The following is a 21,496-nucleotide window of genomic DNA, read 5'->3' on the forward strand; positions in this document are numbered from 1 at the left end:
TGGCCTTATCCTGGAAACTCCAGGATTCAGGAACTGGAATGTCACTGAGGGATGGAGCCAAAGGCAGGAAGAAAACAGGAAGGGATGAGAGTGAACACTCAACACCCGTGCCTGGCACATCACAGGTGCACAAAACTTTTTGGTCTAGGCTCCAGCATCCCTGGGTAGGAATTTTTAACCGCGGGAAAACTGAGGCCCAGATAGGTCCGGAGGGCGCCCTGAGCAAGCCGGGCCTGCCTCTGGGTTATCCCAGAATCCCCACGTCTGGCTCGCTGGCAAGGACCTGCAGGCGCCAGCTGAGGGAGTGTGGCTGCCTTGGGCCAGGTGCTACCACAGCGCGAGTGAAACACAGCTGGGCCACAAATCCCCCAAGTGTTTGGCCCCTCATCCAGGGTCCTTCCCAGGTAACATCCCAGCTGGGCCAAAGGTCAGCTAGGCGTGGAAGAATAAGGACTGTAAAGGCTCAGGGAACGGAGAGGGGTCAACCTGCTTCTCTAGCTGGAGGCCAGGAGAGAGACGGGGGAGTCTCACCCTCGGCAGGTTGGAAGCAGCATCCCAGGAGGGGTGTTTCATCTTCTGCCTTCCCTGGAGCCCCCCCAACCCCTGCAGGAGCTACCCACCCCTACTTGCTGCAGCTTCCCTAGAAGAGGGTGAGAAAAGTAAGCTGGGACTTTGGCACTAGACTGAGAACAGGCAGGGAAAACAAGGACAAGCCTCCGATTTCTTTCTTCCAACTCCCAGCGCTTGCTGCATTCTAGGCTACCGGAGTCTTAGGAAGAGACATGAAGAAGCCTTAGTCCCTGCCATCCATTGGGCTCCGGGCTCAGCCCGACTTCTGCCTGGAGGGGCCGAGGCGCAGGAGCTGCCCCCAAAGGAGCCTAGGTGCCCAGAATCTAGCCTGAAGTGGGCCAGCAATCAAGGGGTTAACTGCCCCAGCCTCTGGCTTTGCTGAACCCCACCCTACTCCCCAACAGAGGGAGGAAGTTGCAGAGAATCAGGGCTTGTGTGAGCCTTTAAGAATTTGAAGAATGTCCCATTTCCCTTGGGGGGGGGTGGGAGGGGTCGGTGGGGGCAGCTGAAGGAGGAGCCAGGACCCTCCCTCTGCCCCAGGCCGTCTTCCCAGGGCCCCAGTCCCTCCCAGAAGGGAGGTGATGATTCATGGTGCTTCTTGGGCTGGAGATTTTATCAGAAAATCTGTTTTCCCAGCACCTGGCACAGGTTGGCATCGAGCAGCCGGCAGGGCAGGCAGTAAGCACCTGATGAATGCTCCAGCCCCAAGGAGATGAGGCTGTGGTATGTGCAGGGGCGGGGAGGGCAGTAAGGGGGAAGACAGCCTTTCACAGGGGTTTAAGGCCCCAACTCCTCTTAGACAGGTCCCTAAGTTCCCCTCCCAGGTGAACTTCAGCTGCAGAAAGCCTCCTGACTGAGAATTTAAAAGAAAAAGAAAAAAAGGACTCAAGTCAGATCCGGAATTTGTTTGAACATTGATCTTGCCGCCTACTTGCAGGGACTTGACCTTCTGAAGCCCCACCTAGTAGCGTGGCTGTGAGGTCCTGCATGAGCCCTGACCTGAATGCAATCAACCTGAAACTGCATGGGATGGGATGGGGGTATCCCCCTGCAATGGGGGACCCCACCTCTACCCACCTCCCCACGGTAGACCAGAGCAAACTCCACTGGAAAAGACATGAAGGTCTCCACCTCCCACCAGGTAGGGAATAGATCTGCCTGGGGCCAGGCGGCTCCCTTCATGCTGCCCCCACTTCTCAAGAAATGACTACTGGGAAGGGCTGTAGCCAGGAACCCCCAGGCCTAGTGCCTAGACCGGCTGGTAGGGGGCAGGGGAGAGGAAACAGTCAGGTGCTGTCATGGGGAAAGAAATGTGGAAGGCAAAGTGGAGGACACAACTGGGCAGAAACAGGACTTTTGCTTGAAAGACCACGCTGGATCCCTCTCTCACAGCAGAGTGCGGTGGAAAGCTTGCCCTACGGGGTCTGAACTGGCCTGTCACTAGTCATTCACCTTGGGAAAGCCCCTTCCCTTCCTCAAGCTTCAGTTTCCTTTGCTGTAAAATGGGCATATTAACCTCAGGGTGGCCGAGGAAGGGGAAGAGAGTCAAAGCCCTGACTTCATCCAGCTGTGGTGAGGACTCCACATGGTTAAAACATATGGAGCAGAGTGTGGAAATGCTGGGCCACGTCAAGGAAGCACTAGGAGAGAAGCAAATGCCCGCCCAGCCCCTGCCCAAGGCAGGACTCACGCGTTGCAGTAGGGCTTCTTCTCATAGCCCTTGTAGTTCTTCATGTTGAGTGTCATCTTGCAGGTCTCGCAGTGGAAGCATGCTTTATGCCAGAACTGGGGACAGAGGAGAGGGAGGACACCCGTCAGACACCAGGATTCAGGAAGGGGGCTCAGGCCCCAGGAAGGAGCGCTCCATCCGGGGACTGGAACACAGCCACACCCCAGGTGAGCCGGGGCCATCTGAGGTCACAGGCTCTGGCAGCTGATGACACCACCCTCCCCTGTCCCATCGGAGCTATCCGGAGGGGGAGAAGGGCTGACACAAGGTTGAGTGGGGAAGAAGCCAGTTATGATAGCAGCGAGCAGCCCCCACAAGGTCTGCGCCACTTCCCCCAGACCACTCCCTCTGACCGAGCAGGAGAAGCCTCATTGCTTATGCAAAGCTGCGCCAGGGTTGCTAAGAAGCCGGTGCCGAACGTTTGAGGGGCAGCTCCTCAGCCTTGACAGAGGAGGAGGGCCCAGCCCCCACGCACCCAGTCCCTCCCAGCTCCCACACCAGGGCCTCCAGACACACCTGGACGTGGGCAATGCGCCAGCCCCAATGCCTCCCCGCTTCCTGAGCGACCCCTGCCCAGACTGGGGGTGGGTGCCGCAGGCTCTAGCCACCACACCCACACCCTTCCCCCATCCCTCAGCTGGTCTTCCTCTGAGGCACCGCCCTCCTCTGCTTGGAGGTGGACCCCCACCCCACCCCGCGCAATAGTGGACATCAAAGCCCCACCCTGACTAGCTGTGTGACCTTGGTCAGGACCTACGCCTCTGAGCCATTTCTGCGTCTGCAGAATGGAAATCATAATACCCATCTCTCTTGGGATTGTTGAGGTTTAAATGAGAAATCACCTACAAAGCCCTCAGCGTAGCACCTGGCACCCCTACATACTCGAGTGTCAGGTGCTGGGCGCGGCAGAGATGACCCTCAGCCGAGGGGGCTGGGCGGCTTGGCGGGAGGTGGGTGTGTCTTGGGGTGCAGGTGGGGCTCTGCCCTGCCCAACCACAGCTACAATGCGTGTGAGTGAGAATGCGTAGCAGGGAAGACTCCAGTGAAGCCCAGGGACCCAGAACAGAACAAGGATCCATCCAGGGTGGCTGAGGGAGGGGAAGAGAGTCAAAGACCGTGAGGGCAGGGGAACTGATGCAACAGAGGTGACCCCATCCTGAGAAACGCTGATGCTCACGCGAACCCAAGCAAATGAGAGAAATCTGCACCTGGCAGCCCAGGATGAAGCCCCCGGATCAGCACACACCAGGAGTCCAGCTTCCAGGACCCCAGAATCCGGGCTGCTGGGGTGACCCAGCTGGCCCATCCCTGCCCCATTTCCCAGCAGCCAAGGGAGACACTCCTGACCCCTCAAAGAAAGAGGCCAGAAGCCAGGGAAGGGCACAGGGAGACTTTCGAGGTGCCCAGCACACGCCCGGTTCTTGGCCACGTGTCAGGAAATTCCCCCAAGGAGGTGCTTTTCAAAATGTGTTTCCCAACCAAGGGGTGCTCCTAGGACACTTCGGAGAAGGGGACAGAAAAAAGGAAGCTGAGACGTTGGCATACCACCTCCCTCACCCTGGCCCACTTCAACCAGAGACGACGGGGTAATCTGGGGGGCAATCACCTTCTTACAGGGTACTCTCCCCATCAAGGAGACCCAAAGGACTCTCCAGTGGTGGGACAGTAAACGAAGTGACAAGAGGACTGCTCTTTGGGGGGAGGGTCAGCGGGAAATCTGGAAGCAAGGGGTGGCTGGTGTAAGCTGGGCCTCCACCCCCACCGGGGCCTATCCCTGAGCCCAGCCCACCCTCCTCCCGGTACAAACCCCCAGCACAGACAACCCACCGGAAAGCTAGAATGGGGTAGTCCCGGCCTCCACCGGCCCGCGAAGTGAAAGCCCCTCTCCCTCCCCCAATGCCTGGGAGGCGTTGGCAGAGTGCCCCGGCCCTGTCACCACCCAGTCTGCTGGCCTCTGCCTGCTTAGCTGCACATGTCCCTGCCTGGGCCCCTACCCCCGCAGGGGCCTGCCAGGAAAAACATTCTCTGGAATCCAGACCATGACCCACTTTCACACACACGTAGGCAGGAATCCGCACTGTCCCAGGCCTGGGGACCTCCGAAGCTGCCCCCTGATTGACTTGGGGGAGAGAAGGAGAGAGACACAGACACTTCCACCCTAGCAGACAGCCAGGTCCCCCACCCCCGGAGCCAAGCCCCTTGGGAAGGGGGCAGAGTATACTGGCCAGACTGGGGTACAAGGCCAACAGCCAATCCGGGGGTTCCACAAGACGCGCGCGCGCGCACACGCGCACACACACACACACACCCGCCAGCTGCCACTGGGAGGAAGGGGACCGGTGCCCATTTCCATCAGTAGCTCCTCCCCACCTCACCCCCACCCCCCCTGCTCTCAGCTACACATGTTAGAGGCTGAGGCAGTGGTCATCTGTTCTCTTACGGGGGTCCAGGAACAGAAAAATGAAAACAAGAGTGGACTGAGTACCTTCAGGGTAACTACGGAACTCAGTCTCTGCATCTGTAAAGAGGAGCTAAAACTCCCGGTCCCAAAGAGGTGCTGGGAGGAGATGACATAAGCTCCAAGCCTGGCACCACTAGCTGCTTCTCATCACTTCCCTCCCCTCTCTCGAGGAGGGCTCCAAGGTTCAAGAAAATCCAGCAGCTCCTGCCACTGTGTTCTTTTGGGGTAGGAAAGCGAGGGGAGCAGGGGCAGAAAATGACAAGTCATTCAACAGCCCCTTTGGGCCAAGCCTGGGCTGGGAACCCTGAGGGGACCCCAAATGAAAAAACCCCATCCCTGTCTCAGTTGGGTCTAGTGAACCACACAGGGAAACAAGTCAATACAACCCCACAATGAGCCTCTGTCTGCCTCTTTCCCCTGACCCACGAGCCCTGTCTCAGAGCAAGAGTCCCCTCTTCCTTTTCAATTTCTTTTTTTTTTTTTTTCATCTTTTTTGTATTTTTTGGCCGCACCATGTGGCATGTGGGAATCTTAGTTCCCTGACCAGGGATCGAACCCACGCCCCCTGCCTTGGAAGCACAGAGGTTTAATCACCGGACCACCAGGGAAGTTCAAGAGTCCCCTCTTTCTTAGAGGCTACAGGTAAGAAGATTTCAGAGAAGCATTCCCGGGACTCAGGGAGCCAAGTTACCTCTAGGCATGCAACTTGAATCCTCGCTGCTGCCCCGGAAGTCCACTGTTTCCCTAGTCACCAAAAACCAGACCTCTGGTGCCTGTTAGAAGCCTCTCAGCCCATCTCCTAGGCTCCAGCATCGCCCTCAACTCTCCCTTGCCTGCAGCTCCAAAGCTGCAGCCAACTCCACAGAAAGGCAAACGGAGGCTGATGGGAGAGAAGCCAGATCCCCCGCACTTGGGTGAGGCCTGGGCCAGCCCTATCTCTCTGGAATCACCATGGAGGGGGCGGAAGCGGCTGCTCACAGCTCTGGGTGAGGGGGATGCGTGAACTTCGGGTCGCCGTGCCTGCAGCCTGGTATCTTGCCCTCTGCACCCGGGCTGCCTATGACTCAGGGCTGGAGTATGAGACCTCTCCTTCCCTTCCTGTCACCCAGGGTTACAGTTTCTCACTCCTCCAGGGGCAGCCCTAGCCCCACCCTGGCCAGGCCCAGAGCATTCCTCAGGCCAGGGTCAGGAAGGGGAGGGACCACTATTAATGAGATAGTGTAAATAAAAGTACTTTTTGCAAACACAACAGGCAGAAGAGCTGAGCACGAAGAGCTTTAGATTTGAATTCCAGCTCTGGCGGAAAGGGGGGTGAGCCAGCCGCATGACCTGTCTGAGCCTCTGATTATGGGGCTCTTAATTTACAGGAGCGATCACATCTGCTTTGTGAGGCTCCTGCGAAGACTGAGCCTGGCACATTCCAACGAGTCGTAGCTATTATGAATGGATGGTCACGGGATGATCGCGGGGTGCTCTCCGCTGGGAAACGGGGCACCAGGGCTGCAAGGCCTTTTCTCCTTTCTTGTGTCCAGCCCAGCCTCCTTCTACCTTGCTGCCCCCTGTGGGGGCTGAGAGGAGGGTGGCTCAGACAGCCAGAGGCAGAGAACTCTCCCGGAGGGGGCGTCCGGGTAACTAGCAAATCACCAAGCCTCCACCCTCCCCAAACGCCTCCACCTGTGTTCAGGAGCCCCGCGAAAGCAAGCCAGGGCAGAGGGACGTGGCAAGACTCTTGACAATGCAGGTCCCCAGATACGACTGCTTCCTCACAGGCTCTGGGACAAGACTCCACCTCCCTCAAAAGGTAGAGGACGTCGTGAGGCACAGCCCCCCTCCCTCCCCAAAGGCCCTGCAGCAGCCCCTGAGAGTGCCTGGCACAAAGTAGATGCTCAATAAATATTTGTTGAATGAATGAGTGATGTCACCCTGTCTCTCCCCCAACTCTGATCCCATAAGTCCTCTGGGGAAGCAACTCTCGACCTCAAACACCAGCAGTACATATTTATTCAGCACCCAGAGCACACTGGGTATGGCAGGTTGAGGGCAGGGTGGCCATCAGAGGTGGCACAGCCTTTAACCCAGCTAAACCTTTGGGAGATAAGGCTCAGGGAGGAGAAAAGGCTAACACTAAGGACGTAGCTTGTGCTCTGGGTCCTGTCGTGTCGTAGGGAAATTGCAGTGAAACAGGCAAGTCTAATTTGACTCTCTCCTGTTGTAAACGGGAAGCCTTGGGAAGTTGGTTAGCAACAGTATCTATGGGACCGAAGGTTCCCCCTCAGGTCTCAGTCCTCCAGGCACCAGGTCCCCATTCCAAGTGCCTGCTCTTACTACCTGAAGGGGGTTGGGAGGAATAGGTCTGATACCTGGATATTCCAGGCCTCCTGCTCAGTGCAGGGGTGAGGTCTCCCCAGGGCCACCTCCTGTAAGGAGAGTTCTAAAAAGAGAGAGGAATCACAACTCTCACTTCCCAGGGCAACCTCCACCCGAATGTCCTCTTTCTGCGAGGGCAAGAGAACAGCTGGGGAGGGCACCTTGAAGGAGCCCTGCACCACTCTCCTCTGACTCCAAAGGTGTGGGGCTGGAGAGAGTACCCCAGCAAGGTTGGGAGGGCACAGCCTATACCACATCCCCTTCTGGGCACTTTAGTGCACTTCCCCACCTTCAAAGAAAAGACATTACCATACCCATTTGATAGATGGTGAATACTGAGGCCTAGAGCCAGCAGGAGCAGACCTGGAACTAGGACCAAGTCTCCCAACTCCCAGGCTAGCAATCCCTCCATCATATATTGCTTCTGCCTTTCGTGGGTGGAAAGTGGCCACAGCCTCTTCCCAGTTCATGACCGTGCAGAAGAAGGAGGGCACAGGGAACTCAAGATGCGGAGACCAAAATCCCTATCACCGGGGAAGGGCAAAAACCCCAGTGTGCAAGGACAGAGAGCTCTCAGGTCCTGCCTCCGAGCTCAAATCCTGCCTTCCGGCATGGTCATTGGGAAGGTCAGTACCCACATCCCTTGCACCCATAACATGGCCTTCCTCTCCACCTGCCCAGCCAGGCCCAGGACAGTGAAACAGCAGCAGCCCCATATGCCCCTTTCCTCCAAGAGCAATTTCAAATGTATCTCAGAACCTTAGAGCCCCACCCCCTCACCCTGACTCAGAGACCAAAGGTCACTGAGGAAGCACCAACCCCAAGGTGGAGGGGAAAGACAAAAGCATCCAACGAACGGCCCTTTCCCAGACAAAACCTGGCTCCAGGTGGGCTCTGCGCCCCTCTTCCATCCCATGCCCCCCAGCCCCTGCCAGTCCAGACGGGAAGGAGGGAATCTTTGGACTTGGAGCCAGCTTTAGGAGGTGGATGACACGCATGATGAGGAGAGGGACAAAATCACATAGGCTTCTCCTCCAGACTGGGGAGGGGATGCAGAGAGGAGGTGGATTTTGCCTTAGGATCTTCGGGAGATTAAAAGAGGCCAGGATCCTACCCCAAACTGCCGGAAATACCCAGTTCTACTCTCCGCCCCCCTCCAAAAGTATAATGGCAACCAGATGAACGAGTCCAGCATGATTGGGGGGGTGGGAGGAAGACGCGTAAGGGCCCCCAGGGGACAGTGAATTTCCAGAAGGCCACCTTCCCTTCCCCCTAACACCTCCCCCTTTTCTTGGCTTCCCCTGAACTCAGCCAACCCCACCCTCCACTGGGGAAACCTGCTTTGAAAAGTTAGCTCTTTGTTCTACAAGCTGGACTCAGCCTCTGAGCACAATTTCAGGAGATTTCTGTGAAGCGACCCCCACCCACCCTACTCCAGCACGCGACCCCGCCCCGGTCCGGCTGGGCGGACCAGCACTGGGAGTTGGCGTCCAATTTGAGGTGGGGGCTGGGAAGGTATGGAGGACGTCTGCTAGTCCATTAACCGCTGACCCACCAAGAGGACTGCAGGTCGTGCAAAAAAGGGGTCTCGCAGTGGGGCTTGGGGCCTTATCCGAAGGCCAGTTCACCAGATGCAACACTCGCCGGCTGATAGCCCCCGCCCTCCAGTCTCCAGGCCAGGAAGCCCGGCCATTCGCCGCCGGAGCGGACGGTTTCACTGGGGCCCCCAACCTCTGCCCCGCCCCCCCGCCGCCCCCTCCCCCAGCGCCCAGCGCTTCCGCCTACTTGGCGCTAGGCGAGGCGGGGAGAGGGAGCGGCCGTCTCCTCTCACTCTCCCGGCCCTAGGGGGCGGGACTGCACCCCTAACCTTCCCTCACTCCCCCCACCCCCACTCCGGGGCCTGGCTTCCCTACTCCACTCGCGTCCTCCCAACCCCTGGGCACAGAGCCCACTCTTCTCCAGTAGTGGCTGCCCGCCACGCGTGGACTCCTTGCCTTGCCCCGGATCTCCTGGTTTCCAGACTGGGGTCTGTCCCCACACCCCACGACACCGACCTCCCTCCCTCCCTCCTCCCAGGATCGCGGGGATGAGGCGGCAGAGACCCAGCCCCGCTCTCCTCCCCCGATCTGGAGCACTGCTCGGGGATTGCAAAGACGCGCCTCCGGGTCCCGCGTCTCACCTTATCCAGACAGTTCACCTTCTCCGTAGGGTACACGATCTTGCCGCACCGGGCGCAGTTGGGATTCATGGCTCCGGGGAAGGCTAGGGCGGGGACGCCGGAGCTCGCGCACGTTCTCTTTCCCCGGAGCGAGCTGGCGGGAGACGGCCGCGGCTGCAACTGCACAGACGACGGCGACGGCGGCAGGAGCTAGGGAACTGGCCTCCGCCTCCGCCCTCCTTCCCCTAATAAACACAGCGGGGAGGAGGGGCTGTACCGGGGCGGGGACGCGCCGCGGGCGCGGGCAGGGGCGCGCGCGGCGAGGCGCGCTCCCCGGGCGACCCGGGGCTGCGCGGGGGCGGGTTCCGGGGAGGACTGCGGGCCCGGGGGTACGCGCCTAGGTGAGCTCCTAAGCAGAAGGAGCCCTGGAGAGATAGGCCGGGAGGCTAGGCACGGACAGACGACCTTGCCCAGGGCACTTCCGGCGGGGCGGAGCCGATCTGGCTGCACATCTGGGCGCCTGGGCTGCAGGAGGCGGGCAAACCCCTCGCACCCCTCCAGGGTGGGCTTTGAGCCCACCCGAAAACCAAATCAGATTCTCCAGATTTGGAGACTTCCTTTGTACCCGTCGGTACCCGGCGAGAACCTGCGGACCGAACGGGAAGCCCCTGCTCCGCCCCCATTAGCCTTGCCCTGCAACATCCTTTCCCACATTTGTAGGGCGGAACCAGTCCCTCCCGCCAGGACTCAGCGCCTCGCAGCCCGAGTTAGGTTTTCCTTCCCCGCGCCTCTGCCGTGCAGCTTTCCTGTGGTTCCCCGGATCCGGGGGCCTTCTGCTTTCTGCTCGGCCCCTTTTCCTCTTTCGTTCCTTTCTCCGTGTCCTTACTCTCCACCTTTGGTGTAGCGTTGACTTCACGCCCAAAAGAGCAGTATCCAAGGGTAGGATTGGCGTGGGGGTATAGCTCAGTGGTAGAGCATTTGACTGCAGATCAAGAGGTCCCTGGTTCAAATCCGGGTGCCCCCTCGTAAATTTTCCCTAAATTTATGGAACTAACATAATTCATTCTTGACTCATATTTTAACCTTGGGTTCTAGGTTAAAGAAAGCAGAGAAAAGCTCTTTTAAAATTCCTTCCTCATTTTGCAACCGTAACGGAAAGCTTTCGGCTTTACTTCGTACTCAGCAGGAGGAGGGGGTGGGTACAGGCACAAATCAGGTACAAAAGCTGCAGGTCCCCACTACCCACGCCAGCGGTATCAGGATTTCTGCGGTCACCGCTGGCAGCCTCAGGGGTGTCAGGCAGTTCCAGGAGCTGGTTCAAGAGACAAGACTCCCCCAAGTTCGTGTTCAGTTTTGGGTGGGGCTGGGTCAAGGGAAGGAAACCCACAGACACAGACTTTCTCCAACTTAAGCTTTCTTTATTACCGGTGACAGGCGCATGCCGTGTTCACCTTTCCCTATTGCTCATGCCACCGGCAGGGTGAAAGCACTTCGAGAACGTCGAAATGGCCGACCCAAAAGTTCATTTAATTTACAAAAATAAAGTTACATCCGGATGTAAACTGATATAAACTAATGTAGTGGTTCTCAAACTTGAGCTTGCGTCAGAATTACGTGGAGAGTTTGTTAAAGCACCTCCCGGTTTCTGATTCTCTTGGCCTGGAGTGGGACCCCGAGAATGTGCATTTTTAACAAGTTCCCAGGGAATGCTGATGCTGCTGGACCACACTTTGAGAACCACTGAACAAATAATAAAAGGCCATCAAGTTTCATAACCTAAAGACGGGGACAGATATCTATTGGCTGCGTGACTGACAGTATCGCTGTTGGATCGGAGGAAAACGAGAAGGGAGCAAGGCCTCGCGACTAGGTTTTGCCCAAAAAAAGGAAAAAGAAAGGATAGTGGGAGAGGCATGCTTCCTCAGACAGGGGGCACTTGTGATATTTTAAACTCGGAATTTGGTTGTGTCAGCCCTCGGGGCCCCGGGGGAATACTACTCGAAACGAATGCATTTTTCCCCACGGCTCCCATTACTGTGCGATGCGTCGCGAAGCTGGACATGGCGATTAAACAGATCTGCTGTGCGGTGCAAAGCCCAGACCCGAGAAATAACTAAATTTCCACCCCTTTCCTGGACACCAGGCCTCAATCTCACCACCTGTAGGTGTAACGGGCCAAAGCCCTGCCTTTGAACTAATATAAAGGAGAAAGCCGTCCACTTTTCACCCTCCTTCTTACATCTATGCTGTGTCCCGTTAAACTTCGCCACTATATAAACCTTCTGAACTTGGATTCTCTTCTAATCTGCCTGGTCAGAGTATGAACTAGGCAAAATAATATTGCCACGCCTCAACATTCCATCACCCACCCACCCGCAAAGAAACTGTAATTAACATTAAACCAATAAGTCTTGAAGGGTCTTAGGGACTGGAATGGTCTCAGCCTTCTTTCTGCCTGCTGAGGCTTCTTGCCACTGAGTGGAGGTATTCAGTTGAAACATGGTAGAGTCACCCCTGTGCGACTTCTGGGGAGAGAAAAAAATCCACCAGGTGCAAGATCCTGGATTCAGGAACCTCAGACTCCTGCGTTATTCGGGGTTAACCTGAGTGGCTGTGAAAAACAGACAAGTGGACAAGGGGGCACCCGGATTTGAACCGGGGACCTCTTGATCTGCAGTCAAATGCTCTACCACTGAGCTATACCCCCTCCACAAAAGCTGGGTAAATTCTTTTTAAATCCATTCCAAATTTTTCCTTCTGAAAATATCCAAAATTAGTTTCTTCTTGTTACATGATACTGAATTTAGTAATAACGAGTTTAAAGAGACTAACTAAAAACGCGGAATTTTGAAAACATGTGAACTTAGGTACCAATCAGCCTTTTCTAGGTTCAATTCTTTATCCACAATCCCACTCATCTCTTCACCCTAAGAAGTCAGAGAAGAGCTTCTTGCAAAACTGAAGAGAGAATCCTTTCCCCTGGTCTCTCTAAAAAGAATGCAAACACCAGCTGAACAGACATCTCCACTGAGAGACTTTCCTGGGCTGTATTCTCTAGTGGTCCCTCTCTCTTTTTATGGAGCAACTACTATGTGCCCCACTCTAAGTGCAGAACATACTTTCAAATAGAAAGACACACAGGTTCTCAGTCTCACTGAGTTTAAAATCTAGTGGAGTCAGAATAGAAACAAACGAACAAATGAATAAACAAGGAAATGCCCAGTAGTAATAAGGGAAGTGACTAAAATGAAAAACAAGATGGTGTCTTAGGGAGGTCCAAGGGGATATTTCAAGGTGGATAGTCATGGAAAACTTTCTTTGCAGGTGATTTTGGAGTTAAGATGTGAATGATATGAAAGAGACAGCCATTTGCCCAGCCCATCTGTCAGGGGCAGGCATTCCAGCTAAAGGAAATGGCCACTGCAAAGGCCGTAGGGCCAGAGTAGCTGAAGGAACATGAAACAGGGGAGAGTGATTCAAGAGAGCTGGAGAAGTAGCCAGAGAGCCTTATAGGCCCAAGTAAGGAGTTTGGGTTTTATTCCAAATGGATGAAAAGCCAGCCGTTGGACAGTTTTGAGCAGAGGGACTGGAAATCATCATTCACACTATTGTGGGGGAGATTTACAGGGAGTGAAGAATAGAAACAGAGAACATATACAGTGGAATACCATTCAGCCTTAAAAAGAAGGAAATTTTGCAATATGCGACAACAGGGGACATTATGCTAAGTGAAATAAGCCAATGATAGAAGGACAAATACTGCATGATTCTACTTACATGAGGTACCTAAAACAATCAAACTTATAGAAGCAGAGAGTAGAATGGTGGTTGCCAGGGATGAGGAGAGAGAAATTGGGAGTTGCTAATCAATGCGTATACAGTTTCAGTTATACAACATGAATACATTCTAGAGAGCTGCTGTTGAACATTGTGCCTATAGTTAACAGCATTGTATTGTACACTTAAAAATCTGTTAAGAGGGTAGATCTCATGTTAAGTGTTCTTACCACAATAAAGGAAAAGAAGAAAAGTGGACACAATAAAATTTTTAAAAAGAGAGAGAGGTTAGGTAGGATTCTATTGCAACTGTGCAAGTGAGAGATGGTAGCGATGTCTGAGACAACAGTGACATATTAGTTTCCTGTTGCTGCTGTAACAAATTACCACATACATATTTGCTTAAAACAACACAAATGTATTACTACCTTACAGTTCTGGAGGTCAGAATTCCAAAATCAATTTTACTGGACTAAAATCAAGGTGCTGGTATGCCCGCATTTCTTCTGGAGGCTTCAGAGTAGAATCAGTTTCCTTCACTTTTGTAGGTTGTAGAGTCCGCCAGCATTTCTTGGCTCATGGCCCCTTCCTCCATCTTCATAGCCAGGGTTGCATCTCCTCACCTTCTGATCTCTGCTCCTATCCTCACGCCTCTCCGTCTCTGACTCTGATCCTCCTGCCTCCCTCTTATAAGGACTCTTCTGATTACTCAGATAATGTCCCCAACCCAAGACCCTTAATCACATCTAGAAAGTCCCTTTTATTATGTAAGGTAACATATTCACAAGGGTCTTGGGATGTGGACATATGTGGAGGCCCATTTTTTAGCTTATCACAGGGGGAACAGCAGAGCTAGAGAGGAGAGAAGGCATCCAGATTGACAATGGCAGGGGAGCCATGTCCTTCCTGTACACTGGATGGCCTGAGAAAGATGAGGGAAATAGAAGAATCAAGAATGACTCTTCTTTAGAGTCACTGTTGGTGGGAAAGTAAATTGCTGCAGCCACCATGAAAAATAGTATGGAGGCGCCTCAAAAAACTAAAAATAGAGTTGCCATATGATCCAGCAATCCCATTCCTGGACAAAGCTATAATTCAAAAAGATATATATATATATATATCTGGACAAAGCTATAATTCAAAAAGATACATGCACCCCCGTGTTCGTAGCAGCACTATTCACAATAGCCAGGACACGGAAACAACCTAAATGTCCATCGACAGATGACTGGATAAAGAAGATGTGGTACATATATACAATGGAATACTACTCAGCCATAAAAAAGAATGAAATAATGCCATTTGCAGCAACATGGATGGACCTGGAGATTACCATACTAAGTGAAATCAGAAACAGAAAGACAAATACCATATGATATCACTTATTTGTGGAATCTAAAATATGACACAAATGAACCTACCTAAGAAACAGAAGCAGACTCACAGACATAGAGAACAGACTTGTGGTTGCCCAAGGGGCGGAGGAGGGATGGCTTGGGAGTTTAGGATTAGCAGATGCAAACTATTATATATAGAATGGATAAACAACCAAGTCCTACTGTATAGCACAGGGAACTATATTCAGTATCCTGTAATAAACCATAATGGAAAAGAATATGAAAAATATATAAAAATATATGTATAACTGGATCACTTTGCTGTACACCTGAAACTAACACAAAATTGTAAATCAACTATATTTATTTTTTTATTGATCGATATGTAGTTTTACCAAGTGACTCTCTATGTTGAAGGTATCTAGTCAAATCTTGCCAATAGTAGACATTATTTTAAAGAAATACACTAATACGCCGGCCCCCCCAAAAAACATGTTGTGATTTTACTTATTTATTAGACATTACAATTTCTTCCTTTGTTATATTACAAAGTTCTTAGGCTCTAAATTAATTAAAGTATGAGATTAGCAGAAAAATAGAAAAATAATTTGAATGGGTAAAAAAATTTAATGTAACATATTACAGACATGGCATTTCAAGTCATTTATGAGGAGAATTTTTCCAATGGTTTTCAAAGTACTCCCTGGAGCCTCTCCTGTAGGGAGGGGGGGAATGAGGGTAGGGAGTGTTGCCAGGTTGGAATAACTCTCATCCTTCCCCATTTGAACCAAACTTAACTGTTTTACATAGTGAACTTATTGGTAAGTTGATCTGAAGGGTTCTGGACCTAGGATCCTGTGCTGCCAGCAGACTCTGGTCACTAAGCCCTTCCTCTCCCTAGACATTCCAGAGCTGTCACTGCTGCTCTCTGGGAAGAGTCACGTCGTCATCAGGATAGAAAGGCTCTGAGGAGTCCTTCTTCACTGAGAGCCTTTCATTCCCCTCCCCTTCTAGGAGTCGTGAACTTCAGAACCTCTGCCTCCGACACCCATTCCCTTTAATTCTCCAACTATACGTTAACAAAATAAATTTTTAAAAAAAGAATAACTCTTCTTTTTTGTCTTCACTATCTGGGTGGATGTGGTTTCCTGAGATAAAGAACTGAGAAAGGAGTAAGTTTAGGAAAAACAAAAACGAAAACAAAAAAACCCCTCAAGAGTTTCTTTTTAAAGCTCTGAAACAGAACGTAATAAAGTACAGCCTCCTATCCTCATAGACTTCACATTCTAGTATGAGGTCAATATGCTAAGTTTGAGGTGCCCTGTAGACATTTAAGAGGAGATGTTAAGTATGCAGGTGGAGATCCAGTTAATTCTGAAGTCCAGAGAAATGTCTAGGTTGGAAACATAAGTTGGGGAGCTGTCAGTGTATAGTTGGTAGCTGGTGAAAGAGGGAGTCAATCCCAGAAGTGCGCTGGATTCGACTCATACCGGCTTGTGAGAACCAACTGTTAAATTTTCAGGAATTTTTAAAGCCAGTTGACGTCACTGGAAATTAACAGGTGGGCGAATTTGCACTATGGGAATTGGCAAAGGCTAAAAATCAGGTTCCCTGGAGCCAGTCGTTAGCCATTTATCAGCACAACCCCGCTCCTGACTGATTCTGACTTTCTCCAAAAAGGAAGAGGCCAGCTCTTCAGCACTCTCTGAGGAGGAAAGATAAGGCGTAGAAGGTTTGAGACTGGAGAACGTATGTGAAATAGTCATTTTAGAGAGTGAGAAGGTGAACCTAGTCAGTCAGTGGAAGAGTAATAAACAGGGAGACTGTCTGAGATTGGTGGAGCGACCCAGACTTCTGAGCTCTCCCCTAACACATTCTGCTGCTTGGGTGCGAGCTTGGTGGAATGCCACAGTTGAGTTTAATTAGGTTTGGCTGATAGGTACCACCCAAGGGCTTATAGTGAACCAGGCACTGTGCCACTGTGGGGAATACAAAACGGAATGCAACGTGATCCCTGCCCTCAAGGAACTTACAGTCTAGTTGGAGAAACAAGATACATACTCCAAGGGGAAAAAAATACCTGACAGTTGAGAAAGTAAATGTAGCGAGTAACAGAACTACGGAGACAGATTGTTGATAAGGAGAGAAATGAAGTCACAGACTTTCTTAAAAATTGGTAGTGAGAAAGAAGAAATGGACAGGCGATAACAGCTAAAGGGAAGATTTTCCAGTCTAGGGAAAACCTGTTGATGTTTGAAGGAGCCAAGCGAGTGGAAGAGACTGAAGATGCTGGAGAGAATGGAGATACTGCGGGCACGTCTGGTACAAGAGCAGGGGTGTCTTGGGAAGGACAAGGGAACCGCTTCCTCTCCTGTGCAAAGCACAGGCTGGGGATCCAATGCAGCTCGGGGCGCAGGCAGGGAGGATGGAAATTAGACTTAAAGAATTCCAAGATGCCAGAGGTACAAGAGGTTGTCGCTGTTGAAGGAGAGAAATCCCATCGCACACCCCCCAGGACCTTCAAGCCCAGCTCAGACAGGACTTGCCCTCCCCTTCTACCACTTGGGTGCGAATTGCCTTTTCTCTTGGTTCTTTAGCATCACCCCAGGAAACCTGAAACAATTGGTCGTACATATCAAACTACTGTTAATCACCAATGCAATGTCTGGTCAGTAACTACAAATAAGCTGTAATCTTCTTGTTGCCAGCAGAGGGGGTGTAGCTCAGGGGTAGAGCATTTGACTGCAGATCAAGAGGTCCCCGGTTCAAATCCGGGTGCCCCCTAGTTCTCTCCTTTTAAACCTTAACTCATCCCAAAGATGGTAGAAAAGAAAAGTGGTACCTAACCAAGCGAATATTTGGTCATTCTTGATGTTTTCTGGGAATACAAAAAGTAATGAACTACAGTATCGTAGATTTTATATTCTAATGAGGTCAACGCGCGAAGGAATTTCCTGTGTTCTCTATCTCTACGTCAGTGGTTCCCAGTCTGTGGTTTGGGAGTTGAATTCTTGGAGGACTGCCTGTGAGACACTTTCTACGTAGGAAGAAAGAATTTATTTCATACTTCGTTACTTACCTGTTTCATTCTTATCCATTCATGAGTACAGTGGAGCTTTCCAGAGGCTACATGATGTCACAACAGACTAAATGTGGAAACATGAAAATCCAGCTGTCTTTCATTAAGCCAGATATTAAAGGGACTTCTAAAAGAACGTAAAGCAAAGCTACTCTTCTCATTATTTTTAAAATTTAAATAGTTCTTTTTCATTTTAAAATGTTATGTATTTTAACAGGTAGTGGATTTATTACCTTAAACATTTCACAATTTAAATTTCTAATCTGGTAAATGTCAATAGATATAACTGTATAAACAAAACCTCTTTGGAGTTCTCAATAACTTAAGAATGTAAAGAATATTCAGGCAAAGATATTTGAGAATGACTGCTCTAAGTAAAGAGGTAGTTTGGGGAAGAGCATGCTGGGGTTGTGAAATGGCACAGGGAAGAGATGGCGGGTTCAAAAATACATGACATCGAAAAGAGTTTTGAAGAACATGTAGTGGATAAAGCAAGAAAGAGTCCTGAAATCCTAAGCAGTTTGGTGTTTCTGGAGTGTGAAGTGTAAGAGGCGAGGTGACGGGAGATGAGTCCAGGGAGAAGGTAAGCCATTTCAGGAAGAGACTCCAATGCCATGCTAAGGAGCTTGGACTTTATTCCATAGGCACTAGAGGGCCAGTACAAGCTTTTAAGCAACCAGAGGTTATGGTCAGGCCATTTGGAGGTTGTTGCAATAGCCTTGAACCAAGGGCAGACTTTTAGATGCATGGACAGAAAAATTAGTAGCACCAACCAAGACAACTAATATAGGCAGAAAAGCAAAATTTCTGGGAAAATCATGATTTCGGCTTTGGACATCAGGTTTGAAGTGCCTGTGGGGTGGTGTCCCAGTCATTGGTTCCATACATTGGCTAGAGCTAAGTAGAAATGTCTGGGCTGGAGATACAGACTTGGGAGTTATCAGCATATTGATGGTAATGGAAGCTACTGGGTGGTGTGACCACTCAGAGAAATACACTGAGAAGGGACAATGAGTAAGGAGGAGAGAGCAACACAACAGAGTGGCTTAGAGTCTGTGCTTTGGAATCAGCCAGACTCGGTGCCATTCCATCTCTATCTTTCATGATCTGTGTGATCTTGGACACATGGCTTAACTTTTCTATTTCTCAGTTTTCTCATCTGAAAAATGAGAATAATAATACCTAAATCACAGGCTTGTGGGGAGGATTCAAGAAGTCACATTCCTGTAAAATGCTTAACTCAATGACTGGTACTTAGTAGCACTCCAAAAATAGTAACTTCTATTATTATTAGCAACATGGAAACCATGGGTGAAGAGTGTCAAGAAGATGGGAAGGGCCCCAGTGTGAAATGTTGTGAGGTCAAGTAAGATAAAGACTGAGGAGGGTCCTTGGATTTTGGAAAGAGTAGGTCATGGTGACCTTTCTAGTATAATTTTTCAGTATATATAATTTCTAGTATAATTTCAGTCATGTCGTGAGGACATAAACTACACTACAGGAGTTCAAGGAACATGTGCATGCAGGAAGTAAGGAGATAGAGACAGATCATTCCCAGACCTTTGGTTTTCATGGACCACTGAAGTTACAAAGAAAAAAAAAAGGGCAGTGTTGGGATGGTAGAAAGTTGACAGTTGACATAGGGTTGAAAGGAACATTTTTAACAAGAAAGATGAAAGAAGATAATCCCAGAATAATAGGCAGTCCTTTAAATTGAGCAAATGGAGCTTTATAAGAAAAACTGTGTTTTCCAAATATTTCTAATTTTGCCATAGATGAATAAAAATTCCTTCACACAAGGATGCTGACGTATGGAGACCATAGATGTAGACTTCTTCATTTGTTCAGCAATCACTCAGCATGTATTTACTGAGCCAGGCCTCATGCTGAATGCTGGGGATATACCACTGAACAAAAAGGAGAACATGGACTCAGCCTTTAACGGAGAGTATAGACTAGTTGGGGGGGGGGATCATTATTCAACAAAGTCATCAAATATATATTGAAGAATTGAAATAAACAGTTAAGAAGGAAAAATACTATGTAAGAGACGTCAGGGTAGAATTTCCCTAAGGAGAAGATATTTAAGCTGAGATCTGAAAAATCAGTACACGTGAAATACATGATACAGGTAGGCAGGGTAGAGTATTCCAAGCATGTGTGAGGCCTATGGGTATTCAGGACCATGGATGGTATCTGGGACCAAAACCTCAACCCTGCAGAGCAAGACAGAGCACGGTGCAAGATGAGGTTAAGAAGTAGGACAATGCCAGATCAGGGCCTAGTAGGCTGTGATATGGATTTTAACTTTGATTCTCAGAGTACAGAAACCATTGGAGGATTTTCAGGAGAGTGACATAGTAACGTTTATGTTTCTGAAAAATTATTTCTGGCCATTGTATGAAGAGTGAGTGGATGGAGCGGGGAGAAATAGAGGTCCAGAGACATGTTAGGAAGCTTCAGAAATAGTTTAGGCAAGAGATGGAGGTGACTAGGTCCAGAGCATTAGCAGAAGAGATGGAGAGAAGTGGACATATTTGAGAGACATTGAGAATGCAGACTGAAGAGAAATTGGACAGGAATCCCAGAGGGACACCTGGATGGATGCTAGTTTCATTTATCAACAGAGACAAATATGATAATGAAATCATATACTCAGAAACACATGGAATTTGGCTGAGAAGTGAAGGAGAGAGAAAAACTGGTAACTAGAGAAACTGGCAGGAGCAAGTGAAGGATTTAAGAGTGATAAGAGAAATTTATAAATGTATAGATTTATAGACCTCTTAATGTTGAAGTACCCCAGAGCTTAGCCCATGGTCTTTTTTATTTACCCTTGCTTCTTTGTGAACTCATCCATTATCATGTCTTTAAATATACTTATATGCTGAGGACTGCCAAATTTGTATCTCCCTTTTTCTGGAACTCCAGGCTAATATGTCCAACTTGCTATTTAAATCTCTTTGGGCTGTCTAACAGACATCTAACTCAACATGTCCAAAACTGAACTCATACTCTTACCCCCACACCTGTTCCTCCCATAGCTTTCCCCATCTCAGTTGATGGCAATGCCATCTTCCACTTGCTCAGAACTAAAGCCTCGGAAACACTTTCTTCTCTTTCTTTTGCACCCCACATTTTGTTGGCTCTACTTCCAAAACATATCCAGAATCTGATCACATCACATTACTTCTATTGCTACCTCTTTAGTCCAAACCACCATCATTTCTCTCCTGAGTTACTGCAAGAGCTTCCCAATAGATCGCCTTGTTGTATCTTTGTCTTCCCTCCCACAGCCTAGTCTCAAATAGAGTGATCCTTCTGACACATTAGTCAGATCATGTCCCTCCTCTGCTTATGACTCATTGGTTTCCTATTTCAGTCTGTAAATGTCAAAGTCCATAGCAGTGTACAAAGCTCTAATGATCCAGTTCCATTACTTCTGACCGTCTATCCTACTACTCTTCCCTTCACTTACTCTGTCCAGTCACTCCTGGCTTCCTTGCTGGTCCTCACATTGTTCAGGCACAATCCCACCTTAGGGTCTTTCATTGGTTGATGACTCTATCTGGACTGCTCTTCCCTAGACAGTCATATTGCTAGCTCCCTCACCTTAAAAATCTTTGCACTAATGTCAACTTCTTCCATGAAGCCCACACTGATCATTCTATTTTGAATTGCAATCTGCCTCTCCTCCCACTTCCAGATCCCTCTTACTTTTTTCTACTTTTGTTTTCGTAGTACTTATCACCATCTAACATACTATATGCTGCAATTACTACGTCTATGGCTTAGTATCTAATATCCACCTTCACCTCCACCTTGGCTGAATGTAAGCTCCACAGGGCATGAATGTTGATCTGTTTTGTTCTCTGATGTAGTCTAGCGTATGCCCAGAACAGAATCTGGCATAAAGTAGTCGTTTAATAAATATTTGAATGAATATATCGACAGAAAGAAGTCCGAAGAATGGGAGAAGTTGAAGGAGTGAAAGGAGTAATGAATAAAGCAAGATATC

At 50.0% G+C, this 21,496-nt stretch overlaps 1 protein-coding gene across 2 annotated transcripts in view; it reads right to left on the bottom strand.

Annotated features, from left to right (window-relative positions):
* LASP1 (LIM and SH3 protein 1) overlaps positions 1-9,554 on the bottom strand; it is a 40,796-nt gene extending 31,242 nt beyond the window's left edge. The window contains exons 1-2 of one of the 2 annotated variants that reach the window (XM_081218152.1): positions 9,307-9,554; positions 2,261-2,355 (exon numbers count right to left, since the gene is read on the bottom strand). In XM_081218152.1, coding sequence (XP_081074278.1) covers positions 2,261-2,355; positions 9,307-9,375 — 164 coding nt within the window. In that variant the 5' untranslated portion in view covers positions 9,376-9,554. Of the gene's footprint in view, positions 1-2,260; positions 2,356-5,451; positions 5,568-9,306 lie in introns of those variants that run through there. The other variant, XM_081218153.1, reaches the window with a different exon arrangement.
* Between the last annotated feature and the right edge of the window lie 11,942 nt (positions 9,555-21,496).

This window comes from Mesoplodon bidens, assembly GCF_964165515.1.
Source record: "Mesoplodon bidens genome assembly, chromosome: 19".
Classification (NCBI taxonomy): domain Eukaryota; kingdom Metazoa; phylum Chordata; class Mammalia; order Artiodactyla; family Ziphiidae; genus Mesoplodon; species Mesoplodon bidens.